We start from the raw sequence: 14,008 nt of genomic DNA, 5'->3' as shown, positions 1-14,008 counted from the left end.
TTTCGTCGAGCGCAAAACTACGTCAGACCCCTCTAGCGAAGCACTGAATAATAACCGAAGATGGAGCCCGACCTACCCGACAGTCACCGTACCGCGTCTCTTCACACGAACGGGAAGCCATCCGGACTCAAGTCGACGACATGCTCAGCGACGACATTATACAGCCATCGAAAAGCCCCTGGGCTGCGTCCGTCGTACTCGTAAAGAAAAAAGGCGGCACATTAAGGTTTTGTGTTGACTACCGACGACTGAACAAAATCACGAAAAAGGACGTGTACCCCCTCCCCCGAATCGACGACACCCTCGACCACCTCTGCCACGCGAAGTGCTTCTCATCGATGGACCTGAAGACCGGCTACTGGCAAATTGAAGTGGACGAGAGAGACCGAGAGAAGACTGCATTTGTAACCCCAGACGGCCTATACGAGTTCAAGGTGATGCCGTTTGGGCTGTGCACAGCACCAGCGACGTTTCAAAGAGTCATGGGCACTGTGCTAGCTGGCCTTAAGTGGCACACCTGCCTGGTATACCTCGACGACGTAGTGGTATTCGCCCGGACTTTCGACGAACACCTTGAAAGGTTGGAGTCTGTACTCGAGGCCATTCGTACGTCGGGGTTGACGCTGAAGCCTGAAAAGTGCCGTTTCGCATACGAGGAACTCAAGTTCTTGGGCCACGTCGTCAACGCCGCGGGAGTCCTACCTGACCCGGCGAAAACTTCAGCTATCGCGAACTTCCCTAGGCCGAAAGACAAGAAGGGCGTGCGAAGATTTCTCGGGATGTGCGCATACTACCGGCGCTTCGTCGCAAACTTCGCACGCATTGCAGAGCCACTCACGCGCTTGACGAAAGACAGCACCCCTTTCAGCTGGGAAAACGACCAACAAAAAGCATTCTGCGAGCTGCAAAAACGCCTGCAAAGCCCGCCCGTCCTCGCTCATTTCGACGAAAATGCCGAAACGGAAATGCACACGGACGCCAGTGATATAGGCTTGGGTGCCGTCCTTGTCCAAAAGCAAAGCGGCTGCGAAAGGGTAATCGCCTATGCCAGCCGTGGTCTGTCGAAGGAGGAGAAAAACTATTCTGCCTCTGAGAAAGAGTGCCTGGCTATTATATGGGTGATTTCAAAATTTCGCCCATACGTGTATGGAAGGCCATTCAAGGTTGTAACAGACCACCATGCGCTCTGTTGGCTCGCCAATTTGAAGGACCCCTCTGGCCGTCTTGGGCGGTGGAGCTTGCGCCTGCAGGAGTTCGACGTTACAGTCGTTTATAAATCCGGCAGGAAACACTCCGACGCCGACTGCCTGTCCCGCGCCCCCGTCGACCCACCACCACAAGACTCTGATGAAGACAGCGCGTTCTTCGGGATCTTGACGGAGAGCGACCTAGCCGCCCAGCAGCGTGCCGACCCCGACTTACGCGTCATAATCGAGTACCTCGAGGGATGCAACGTTGCCGTTCCTAGGACCTTCAAACGCAGCTTACCAGCATTCAGCCTGAGAAACTCCGTCCTCGTGAAGAAGAATTTCAGCCCCGGAACAAGAGCGAATTACCTTCTCGTCATCCCCGCGGACCTTCGTGACGAAATTTTGGAAGCGTGCCACGACGACCCGTCTTCCGGACATCTCGGCACAGCCCGCACTATTGGAAAAATCAAGGCGAGGTACTACTGGCCCGGCCTTACCTCTGACGTCACACACTACGTCCGGAGCTGCCGTGACTGCCAGCGACGAAAAACGCTGCCGACAAGACCCGCCGGACTTCTGCAACCGATCGCCGTCCCATCGAGACCATTTCAACAGATTGGAATGGACCTTTTAGGCCCGTTCACTACGTCACGATCACAGAACAAGTGGATTGTCGTAGCGACAGACTACATGACACGCTACGCAGAGACCGCCGCTCTTCCGAGGGGGACTGCACAAGAAGTGGCAAAGTTCTTTATAAGCCAAGTTGTGCTGCGACATGGAGCCCCGGAAGTACTAATCACAGACCGCGGAACGGCATTTACTGCGGAGCTGATGCAAGGAGTATTACGCTACAGCAACACGGATCACCGAAGAACGACGGCGTACCACCCCCAAACGAACGGACTAACAGAACGTCTGAACAAGACAATCGCAGATATGCTGTCAATGTACGTTGACGTTGAACATAAGACTTGGGACGAAGTGCTCCCGTATGTCACGTTTGCGTACAACACGGCTATCCAGGAGACGACGCAGCTGACGCCGTTCGAGCTTGTCTACGGTAGAAGGCCGACTACGATGCTCGACGCCATGCTTCCGCACGTAGAAGACGACGACCTCAATGCCGACGTCCACGGATATCTTCAACGTGCGGAGGAGGCCCGCCAGCTCGCTCGAGTTCGTATAACGGACCAGCAGCTGGTGGATGCGGGCCGCTACAACCTCCGACGCCGAGACGCCGAGTTCCAACCAGGGGATCGTGTGTGGGTTTGGACTCCCATCCGACGACGCGGACTCAGTGAGAAGCTCCTGCGACGCTATTTCGGACCCTACCAGATTCTACGACGTGTTGGCCAACTTACCCACGAAGTGATCCCTGATGGTGACTCCGGCACATCACGACAACGCAGGCGGCCTGAAGTCGTCCACGTGGTTCGCCTAAAACCTTTCTACGGACGATGACGAACTTTTATTTTCATTTGTTCGGACTGTCGCTTATGTTAGCATCGGGTCGATGCACTCTTAGAGGGGGGGTAATGCCGCGAACCATACATTGGGTTTGTTTATTTGTGTTTTGCTTTTACCGCCCGGCTGCGCCGGTCTGCGTTATCTCTGCGCCAAGGGAAGCGCGTGTTCCATTCTTTCTTTTTGTGCCGCATGTGTTATCTGTTGTGATAGGGAGAGCATTCCGATCTAACGTGAACAGCCCAGAATAATCTTCTTGGATCTACTATGTTCTCGATGCGAATCGACGTTTCGAGAACCACGCGCGCCGAAAGATAAAAAGCCTACAGTGCGGACGCCGGGGCATTCGATTCGACGACACTCGCCTGTGCAAGTCACTTTGTTGAGCGCTGCTTCGCCTCTGTATTCTTTTGAGTTGTTAGGGGAGCACAAGTCCGCTCCAATAAACGTATTTCTCATTCAAGACAACTGCGTCGTCCTTGTCTTCGCGACAATATTGATTCGCACGCAGCGTAGGTCCCGTTTCGTGGCTACGAGGACACCACCACCACGCAAAATGTTATCTCTGTCCTTGCGAAATATGTCAAAGTCAGGGAGACATGGCAATATTTCCGTATCATCGATGAACGAGTTAAGCCACGTTTCTGTTAGTAGCACAATATTTGACGATGAAGAATTTATCAAGTCGCATAGCTTTTCCCGCTTCGGAATGACACTTTGTATGTTGGTTAACAAAAGACTGATGGGAAGGACGTGACTCGCGTAGTTTATTTGTTGGCTGCCATGAGCTCTTTTCGACAACCGTATTTGAACCATGATCCAATACATAGGTTTTGTTGTTTACGGTCAGTGTTTCATGGCGTAGCTTGAAACTCGAGTTTTGAGTTTTCCCAAATTCAATTAGGCGCTTACGGGCAAGACGAGTACTAGGGGAGAGATCCTGAGAAATGCTGAAGTCGGTGTCTTTAAGCTTACTGTTAAGTGACAGTATATGGTCCTTATCTTTAAAATGCGCGAATTTAACTATTATTGGTCTGCACTTTCCGGCGCGGAACGTACCTATGCGATGGGCCCTTTCAGTGTCACGCGGTTGAACGGTAGTTTGAAGGAGGCGATTGCAGTGCTCAATTACTATTTTTTCCGACTGTTCCCACGATTCGTTTTGGGTATTCTGGTGCCCATAAAATACCAGGTTATTGCGCCTTGATCTGTTCTCTCCGTCACTGATTTGAGCCGTAATCGCTTTTATATGATGAGCATTGTTATCAGCATCCGACTGCAGTCCCGTCAATAGCGGCCTCATAGTCTCTAGGGAAGCATGGTCTGACTCGATCTTATCTAGCCGTTCCTTCATCTCTCTGAAGGTCTTTTCATGCTCCACTAGCGTTGTCTGAGTTGCTTTTAATTGATCTAACAAAGCTGACTGACCAGATTGCAATTCTTTAAGTGCCTTGAGCATCTGCGACGAAACGTCGGCAGAGTCAGAAGAGTGTGGGGAGTCAGGCCCAGGGTTTGTCTCAACATCGCCAGCTAACAAAAGAAGCTGCACAAGCGCGTTTGTACAGTCATAAGAAGAAGTACAAAACCAGTGTGGGCTCGGCAGCACAACTAGGGCACGGTAACTAGCTCGCTTAGCAAAAAGACAATAGCGGTTTGTTACCTGCACCAAAAAGAAGCGAGGAAGATTAGCTCGGTTCATTGCGGTGCTGCCGAGCCCACTGAGCGTTGCGACGATCCGGGCGGGCTTTATGTCCAGGTTGAACGCATGCGCTGTGCAGGACGTCCCGGCTTCCAGATAGGCGTGGCATCGCCATGATATCACCAGATATGGCCAGTGGAAGTGAGGTGGCTGCGTAGATCTGGATGCGCGTGGCCTTTCGGTGTCGGTAGCTGCCGCTTCGTCCGCCTTCCATGTCGAAAGACGGCCCGTGAACGGCAGACCCACAGTGTCGACCGGGGCAGGGCAAGCGACGCGCACTCCTGGTGGTTCCCAGAGCTGTAGGCACCAAAATCCGAGAAACTGCACCAAAAATAAGCGAGGAAGACTAGCTCTGTCCATTGCGGTGCTGCCGAGCCCACCTAGTGCACCCATTCTGTTGCTGTCGCTACGTTGTTGTAAGCCTCCTTTCTAGTATTGTATCATACCCACCCCTTATATAGAAGTGCCGCCATAATTACTGTACATTGTCTGTTGCCGTTACCATGCTGTTATCCTTCTTTCAAGTGCCGTGTCATGCCCACCCCTCATGTAATGTCCCAATGGGTCCTTTGATGAATCAATAAATCAAATAAATAAATCAAATATTTCAAAGTAAATTAAGAGGCAATTCAATTCTCAATTGTCAATTCAAGGCAAGTCAAAGGAAACTTCCCTGGTACTACCTCTGGGAAATTGGTTGGCAATTGACTGTGATTTAAAGGAAATAATATTTTTTCATAAGGGTTGCGCACGCACCAGCTGACTGTCGACTGGTGGCGGTCGATGGTTCGGTCGCTACCAACGCTTCCGTGGAAGCTTCCCACCGCGTAAAACCGCAGCGCACACAACACTTGCTCCCCGACGATCATGGAATCGAATCGAATCAAGGGGGAGGTGTCTCAATAGCTTGGGTGGAGGAGGAGGGCAGGGAATGTGGGAGGCTATATAAATTATACAAACTGTTTCTTTTAGGTGCGGAGCACCTTAGGACCAATGTCGGTCCGCGTCCGTGCGCATAGCATTTACAATCGCAAAAAATCCCACAGGCACCGGCAGGATTCGACTCATTCGAGCCTGTATCTGGTAGACCAGACAGAGTTAGTGTCAGTCGTCTTACCCACTGGGCTACGACGGCGAGTTAATACCCCAGAGTCAAACGGTTTACTCCCTCGCCTGTAACGGTGCGGAGTAAATTAGGACCTCCCAATGTCCCCAATGGACCTCCCCGAATACGAATCATCCCCCATCTAAGAACTCAACTCCCACTTCTCAAATCGGATGACGGTCGGGGCGCAAATCGGATGACACTCAGGGCGCAACTTGGATGTCATTTCGAATCCGCGTACTCCACACCCTCGACATCATCCACGGAGTGAAGATGCTGCCATTTTTTAGACCACTACTTAAATAATACACGTGTATTAACCAAATGCTCAACCACGTGGCGTATGTTTCCCTTTTTCTGTATGGCCGGTATTCAATGGCGTGGAATGCATGCAGGCAACCATGCGAGTGCGCCGCCATATCTGTGGCCAAGCGTCTGTTGCTAGGCGACGTTGTGCGCACGGCCCCCAGAACAGGCACCCCTCTTCTCCATGCAACCGTGTGAGTGCGCCGTCACTCGTTACGTCGGGCTCCGCGGGATGGCGGTACTTGTCCATGTCCGTGGCGCATCGGCCATGTCTGTGGCTGTTCCCAGTGTTGCCAAGCGAAAAAATTGGCCGCTAAACTTTTCAACGAATACCATCTATATATATACAGCTGGGAGGCGGTCTTTCCTCTTTTATCTGAAAAGAACGCTTATTTTTTAGAAATGCAGTTTTTACCGCAAAGGTTAGTATTCAGTTTTTTTTAATGTCTGACCATTTTTCAACGTATAAGGACATTTTCAAACTTGTTACCAGGGCCAATGACGAGACATGTTTTTGAAAGAATGTTTAAGGAGTAGACGAATTATGCAGCAATTATAAACCAGGCACCGGTTGTCTTTTGACGCTGAAAATTTATTAAAACGCCAGGATTAGCTTCCTTAGACATTCGCCTCACCAAATTTCCAATTTTAATAGTAAACGTTGAAAGAGCTTCTTCAAAGTTCAGAGTTGTAAACAAAGAACGGCCCCAAAATCAATGAAGGGAGTAAATTCTATGTGTGTTTACTACACTCAGTCCAGGTCAAGGGTGGCCTCAGGCGAAGTAATTTTGCGTGAGAGCTCATCGATATATGCTTTGCTTGTACTTCTTCATGGGCTTGTTCCTGTTCTGTACCAGGTGCCTCTGACGCACTAGAATGTTATTTATTGTAACTGTTATAATTAAATTTCGACACCTCTTACTTAACGCAGTGTGAAAGCAAATCATCCCGGTTCCCTAATAACAATATCAATTGAAGACCGGACGTATGATAATGGGCCAAATAAAGACGCTGAAAAAATCTTCGAATCTCGAAAATGTGAAATTTCATTTATACGTCTACAGAAACACATCAACGTGTTTTTAATACTAACGCAAGAAGCAAACATGTACTTTCAAAACAAAAAGCGGAAAATGTACGCATTTTTAAAGACTAAAACCTCATATCGCCGCACCCTACTCACAACCTTCGGGTTTTTTTTTTTTTTTTTTTTTGCTGTCGCACTGCACCACTATTACAATGAAATAATTAAAAATACGTCGGTCAACGTCAATAGCATCTCACGGGTCGGGTACTGTCGGAACTTCGATAGTTATGCTCATCAGCTCATTCACATGGCTGGGAAGAAGACGGCTTCTGTCTGACGACCAAATTTTGTGACGGCCGAAAACAAGCGAACAACAGTGGCAGTTGTGATCAGCAGCAGCAGGAGATGGCAGAAGACGTCTCGCAGGCTGGGGAACATTGCGGCATGGTAAGGCTTAACGAGCAGAGATGATAAAAATGCAGCGGACGTCAGATCTTCCTGAAGACGCCTGAAAATGTTCCACTCTGCGTCCGTGTTGCTTCAAATTTCTTCATCGTATCGCAGACCGACTGCTGGAAGAACTTCTTTACAGTCTACAACTTGTTTCTTTTGCGACAAGCGCGCGTAAAAATACCGCAGCGCTGTAGAACAGTCTACAAGTCGTTGTAGGAGATTCGCGAGAATCAGTTTCATGTACTTGTTTAGCTGGAATGCTAAGCTTCTCTGGTCATCGCATGTTAACGCTTGAGTGTGAAATCCACTTTTCTCTATGTCACAGAATTAAGCGAAGTAATAATTTAGTGGCCGATGTCTCGGACGGGAGGAGCGACAAACAACTCCTTCTTACGTGCGAATTCGAGAATGTGGTTCGGACCTGCTAACCGGCGATAGGTCCACGCCTGATTGGCCGCTGGCGTGAGGCACGAGACGGGGCACGAGAAAACAGTTTCGAAACAACGGAAATTTACTTAACATTCACGGGAAATTCAAAACAGATAGACAGAGAGGGTAATACAGGCAAAGAAAACGAAGCTCGGCTTAAGAAACACGAGGGAAGGAGTAAGGCACACAATAGGCGGGCAGGGGAGCTTCCCCCCCCAACTACTCTAACACTCGGTTCGCTAGACACACACGCACACACCCGTACACACAACAGGGTACACTAAGAAAAGAGGGTAATGAAGTCCGCGGAGTCGATGCGAAGGAGGAAGATAATAGTGAGGGCGATTATAGAGTCTGCAGAAGAGTGGGGAAGGGGAGGAGGTCTTAGCTGGACTTTGGTCGGTGGTCTCGTCGGGGAAGATGCGTCGGCTCGCCGGTCGTCTGCGATGAGTCCCGTTGATCGGCGACGCAATTCGGGCACACCTGGGCCGCGCACCGTCCCCTCCTCGAGGGGAATTCTCGGGGGCCGAGGTCGCCGCTGTCGTCGCACTCGGGGCTACAGCGCAGCCCACAGAACCGGCCGCCGCGTTTCAACCGCACCACCTTCCACCGCCACTGCTCGCTTCCTTCTCTCCGCGAGTCGTGAACCCCGCGCTGCACCGAGCACAGTCTTTCGGACCGCGCCTCTTCCGAGAACCAAGCGGGTGGAACCTCCGCTGGCCGCGGCACTCTCGCCCCTCTCCTCCGAAACACATGGCCCACTGCCCCGCGGGCCGAAATGGCGGCGAAAACAATCCTGCTCCGCCGGGATCCTCCCGCTGGGTCCCAATATGGCGAGCGAAAAAAAAAGAGACAGCCATGGAGGGGCCCGAATTTCGCGACACTGCCCCCCCCATCAAGAATGTTATTCCCAATAGCATTCAAACCAAACATCTAAAGCGAAATACGGGCACCAGCCAAAATCACACCAAGTAACCGACATCGCCCAAAAGGGGGTGGCCATACTAGCCATAGGAGGGGATACACACGATAACAAAGTAACAGCGCGTTACATAGGAACAGGGCCGCGCTTCTCCGCATACACCGAAAATTAAGTCGAGGAAGATAAAGAGAAAAAGCTACACACTGTCTACATACATAGTACACTCCAATACGCACTCGCAATGGCGCAATAAAGTACTGAGGCCATGCGGACCCCCCACTCACACATGATCTCGCGCAGCCGCAATAGAAACAGGCGAAAATTCGACTACATAGCGTGGCACGGGGTACACTTGGCTATACATTCACAGAGACATTCACCGCGGAGCACACGAACACTTCACATATATCAATGACCCGGCCCATGAACGAGCAAAAAAAAAAAATGGAGCCGCTGTCATTTCCAGGCCGCAGGAGCCAGGTAGTCCTTCTACACCCTGCTCAAGTAGTCGGCCCCGACATTATCTCGCCCCTTAATGCTGGCGATGGTGAAATCGTACTCCTGGAGCAGGAGGGCCCAACGGAGAACGCGAGCGTTCGTAAACTGAGCCTGGCGGATGTAAGTTAGTGGCTGGTGGTCCGTCTGAATAGTGAAGGCCCTCCCATACAAGTAGAAGTTGAAGCGTTTCACCGCCCAGACTATGGCGAGGCACTCCTTCTCTATTGCTGAGTACGCCCGTTCTCTCGGAAGCAACTTCCGACTTGCATATGCCACAGGGTGGAGCACGGCGCCTTTCCTCTGCAGTAAAACCGCCCCGAGCCCCTGGTCGGAGGCGTCGGTGCGTAACACGAAGGGCCGGTCGAAATCGACGACTTGCAGAACAGGTGCCTCGGAAAGGATCCGCTTCAGTTCCTCGAAGGAGCGCTGCTCCCGGTCCCCCCACTTAACCGTGTTGGGGGCGAGCTTCTTCGTGAGGTCGGTTAGTGGGGCGGCCACTGTGGCGTAACCGGGGATGAAATCTCGGTAATAGCCAGACAACCCCAAAAAGGCCCGCACTTGACGTTTGGTCACCGGACGGGCAGCGTGCCGGATCCTGTCAAGGGTTGACTCCATGGGACCTAGGTGTCCGTGACCTATGGTGTGACCCAGAAACGACAACTGCTCGAACCCGAGCTGGCACTTCCTGGGATGGACCGTCATTCCGGCTTCCAAGATTCGCGTGAGCACCCGGTCGATGGCCACCAAATGGTCTTCCCACGTCTCTGTGGCCACCAGCACGTCGTCGTAGTAGTGGTAGACGTTGTCGATGCCGTCCAGTACCCGCCGCATGAGCTTTGCGAAAACTGCTGGGGCTGTCTTGATACCGAAGGGCATGCTTTTGAAGTGATACAGTCCACTAGGGGTCGAGAAGGCGGTCTTCTCCCTGGAGGCCTGATCGAGGGGCACCTGCCAGTACCCCTTAGAAAAGTCCATCTTTGAAAAGTATTTCCTCCCCCCAACTTCCGCAATTAGACAGTCAGCCCTCGGAATAGGCTCTGCATCGGGCACTAGGACGTCATTCAGCCTCCTGAAATCCACACAGAACCGGTAAGTGCCGTCCGGTTTTCTGACCAGCACGACGGGTGCGTGATACGGTGAGCTGGATCTCTCAATCACCCCCATTTCAACCATGGCCGACACTTCCCTTTCGATGTTCTGTTGCACAGCGAAAGGAAGCGGATATTGCCTCACTTGGATCGGCGCGTCCGTCATCGTGGACAAAGAACACTCTGCCCAAGTTGTGAGTCCTGGCTGATCCGAAAATATGCCTTTGTACTTCGACAGCAGAGAGTGCAGCTGCCCCGCTTGTCGGGTAGTCAAGTGATCCGACACGACAATGTCTTCCGGTCCCACCTCGCCTCCGAGGGGCCACGCCATCTCTTCGGCCCCGATGTCGACCGCCACGGCTGACACCGTCTGGACAGGGACACCTGATTTTAGTTCCCTCCTGATGTACTTTTTCAACATGTTCGCATGGAACGTCTTGGGCGTCCCCTCGACATTCACCACGTAGTCAACTTCTCCCTTCCTTTCCGCCACGGCATACGGGCCCTTCCACTTCATGGTGAGCTTGTTATGTTCTGTGGGTAACAAGACGAGCACCTCGTCCCCAGCCTGGAGGTGACGCATCTTGGCTCGGTCGTCGTAGTACGCCTTGTATCGCTCGGCTGCCTGTTCCAACGCCTCATGGGCAAGTTGGCACGTTGTCTCAAGCCTCTCCTTCAGGTCGATGACGTACTGGTAGGCGGTTTTGACCTCTTCTTCCACCTTGTTCCCGGTCCACAGCTCCTTGAGGATGGCCAGTGGACCACGAACATTTCGGCCGTAAAGCAGCTCGAACGGGGAGAATCCGGTGCTGGCTTGAGCAACCTCCCGGTACGCAAACAAAAGGGGTTCCAAGAATCTGTCCCATTCTCTCGGTTGTTCAGCACACATCCTGCGCAGCATCTTCTTTAGCGTGCCGTTCATCTTTTCGACCAGGCCATTGGCCATCGGGTGGTAGGGTGTCGTGGTCTGTAGTCGCAAGGATAGTAGGCGCCCCACCTCGGTCATAAGCTCGGAAGTGAAATTTGATCCCCGGTCGCTGAGCATCTCCTCGGGTACACCCACCCTCGAGAATATCTGCAGCAGAGCTTCGGCCACCCTTTCCGTCTCAATACTTGGCAGCGCGACCGCTTCGGGGAAGCGAGTAGCGTAGTCGACCAACGTTAGAATGTATCGGTTGCCTCTGCGCGTCGTCGGCTTGAGAGGCCCCACGATGTCGATGGCGACCTTACGGAAGGGGGTGTCCACCAGTGGAACCCGTTCCAACGGTACTCTTCTGACCGTGCCGCGATCCACGGTTCTCTGGCAGATGTCGCAGGACGCGATAAACCTCTTCACGTCCCCATGAAGGCCCGGCCAGAAAAAGTCGGCCAGTATCCGATCAATAGTCTTCGCCCGGCCAAGGTGCCCCGCCATCAAGCCCGCATGTGCCAAATGGAGAACTTTGTATCGGTGCTGCTCCGGCACCACGAGCTGCACGGAAGGGGCTCCCGATTGGGGTACATACTCTCGAAAGAGGAGACCGTCGCGCAGGAAGAACCCGCAAGAGCCATTTCTTTTGCAGGTTGACCTCGTTCCCCGTCTTTGGGCCTCAAAACACCGCAACAGAGTCTCGTCTGCCTGTTGATCCTCTCGCATTTCTCCCGCACTGACGTCGGAGATAAGCGTCGGCGCACGTAGGGCCCGGAAGTTCTCCGAAGTCTTCGCTCTAGCCTGCTGCCGGGTCGTCACCGCCGCTGCGGGTAAGGTAGGCTCCGTCACCGCGCTCTTGACTTGTGTCTCCTCTGTCTCAGCCGTCCAGGTTTTGTCGGGCTTCCCTGGTGGCCTCACCCCGTCGACGTTCCCCAGGATGAGGTCAAATAGCGGGTCATCCATACATCCCGCCACTATCTCCCCGCTGTAGTAGGGCGTGTCTACCTGGATCCGAGCTTCCGGTAGCTTCCTAGCAGTACGGTCCGCCAAGTGAACAGTCCGGTGGGCCCCGGTTAATTCTCGATCGTCCACAAATCTTCGGCTGACGATGACGATGTTGCACCCCGTGTCTCGTAAAACCCTGCAGCGACGGCCCTTGATTCGGCCCTCCACCACCGGCAGGTCTGGTGCCCCGAGAGGCTCGGCAGCGTTGTCTACAGAGGTATGCTTGTCCTCGCTTAGGCTCGAGTACCCCTGTTGCAAGCAGGCGGACACGTTCCTTGCGGCCCCCAGACCCGTGTTCTTCGGGCCTTGTTGACCTCGGTTCGCTCTGCACTGGGCGGCGACGTGCCCCATCCGGTAGCACAGGTAGCAGCGTACGCCCGGTGCTGGCGGATGTGGTTGCCTGTCGAACTGCTCGCGCCGGCCTGGGTCTGCGGTTCTGCCCGCCAGGGGGTCCTCCCGCTTCTGGTCTTTCCTCCCAAAGTTGTTCATGTTCCTAGCCATTACGTAGTCGTCCGCCCTTTGGACGAGCTCCTCGGTGTCCCGCGTCTTCTTTTCTTTTAGGAAGAGTGCCATAGGGGGCCCGCAGTTCTCCAAAAACTGCTCGGACAGGAGCAGACTCTTGACCCCCTGGTAAGCCCTCTCCGTCCCGGAAAGTTGTAGCCACCTTTCCCAATAATTTTCCAGTCGGGCGAAGAACTGCGATGGAGTCTCGTCGTCTCTCGGCGTTTCCCCCCTGAACTTCTTTCGGAAACCTTCTTCCGTGAGGCGGAAGCGGAGAAGGAGTGCCCGCTTCACCTTGTCATAGTCAGCGGAATCGGACGCGGGCATTCGTCCGAAAACGCTGAGAGCCTCCCCCGTGAGGCAAGTACTGAGCGTCGTGGCCCACTGACTTCGGGGCCATTTCTGTGCCTCCGCGACACGTTCAAAACGAGTCAAATAGGCGTCGAGATCGTCGCCCTTCTCGTTAAACGCCGCCATCAGCTTGTGCAGGCTAACCGCGGGCGGTCGTGATGCTGCTTCGGTTTCATTCAAGTCGCCCACTGCACTGCCGCTACTACCAGCCTCGCTCCTCGTGCGCAGGAGTTCCATTTCCTTATCCATTTCTAGCACCCTCTGTGCTGAGCACTCTTTATCGCGCGCCGCGCGCTCCCTCTCACGCTCCTCGCGCTCCTTCTCGCGCACCTCGCGCTCCCTCTCACGCTCATCCTCCTCCCGGCGCCTTTCGCGCTCTGCGGCTCTTTCCTCTCTCAAAAATTCCTGAAGAGCGGTCCCTTCAAAGCCCATCTCTTTACCCAGAGCAACTATACGCTCCAGATCGGCCATTCTGTCTGCCGCGGAAAGATCACCCGTTACCCTATGCCTCACGCCCCGGGCCAATCGTGGTTAGCGGTCCTGCCGTGGACGCCAGTTTGTCACAGAATTAAGCGAAGTAATAATTTAGTGGCCGATGTCTCGGACGGGAGGAGCGACAAACAACTCCTTCTTACGTGCGAATTCGAGAATGTGGTTCGGACCTGCTAACCGGCGATAGGTCCACGCCTGATTGGCCGCTGGCGTGAGGCACGAGACGGGGCACGAGAAAACAGTTTCGAAACAACGGAAATTTACTTAACATTCACGGGAAATTCAAAACAGATAGACAGAGAGGGTAATACAGGCAAAGAAAACGAAGCTCGGCTTAAGAAACACGAGGGAAGGAGTAAGGCACACAATAGGCGGGCAGGGGAGCTTCCCCCCCCAACTACTCTAACACTCGGTTCGCTAGACACACACGCACACACCCGTACACACAACAGGGTACACTAAGAAAAGAGGGTAATGAAGTCCGCGGAGTCGATGCGAAGGAGGAAGATAATAGTGAGGGCGATTATAGAGTCTGCAGAAGAGTGGGGAAGGGGAGGAGGTCTTA

At 53.2% G+C, this 14,008-nt stretch overlaps 1 protein-coding gene across 1 annotated transcript; it reads right to left on the bottom strand.

Moving 5' to 3' along the window:
* Nucleotides 1–9,087: 9,087 nt before the first annotated feature.
* LOC144153149 (uncharacterized) lies at nt 9,088–13,422 on the bottom strand. Its single transcript, XM_077684800.1, has one exon. It carries the CDS (start codon nt 13,420–13,422, stop codon nt 9,088–9,090), a length of 4,335 nt encoding a protein of 1,444 aa, XP_077540926.1.
* Between the last annotated feature and the right edge of the window lie 586 nt (nt 13,423–14,008).

The sequence above is a fragment of the Haemaphysalis longicornis genome, unplaced genomic scaffold, assembly GCF_048455015.1.
Source record: "Haemaphysalis longicornis isolate Haplotype H1 unplaced genomic scaffold, Haemaphysalis longicornis Haplotype H1 scaffold_9, whole genome shotgun sequence".
Lineage (NCBI taxonomy): Eukaryota > Metazoa > Arthropoda > Arachnida > Ixodida > Ixodidae > Haemaphysalis > Haemaphysalis longicornis.
The sequence above is the reverse complement of the archived record's forward strand: the minus strand, read 5'-3'. Positions and strand labels throughout refer to the sequence as shown.

Coding starts and splice junctions, on each gene's coding strand:
- LOC144153149 (XM_077684800.1), bottom strand. CDS start 13,422: ATGGCCGATCTGGAGCGTATAGTTGCTCTGGGTAAAGAGATGGGCTTT.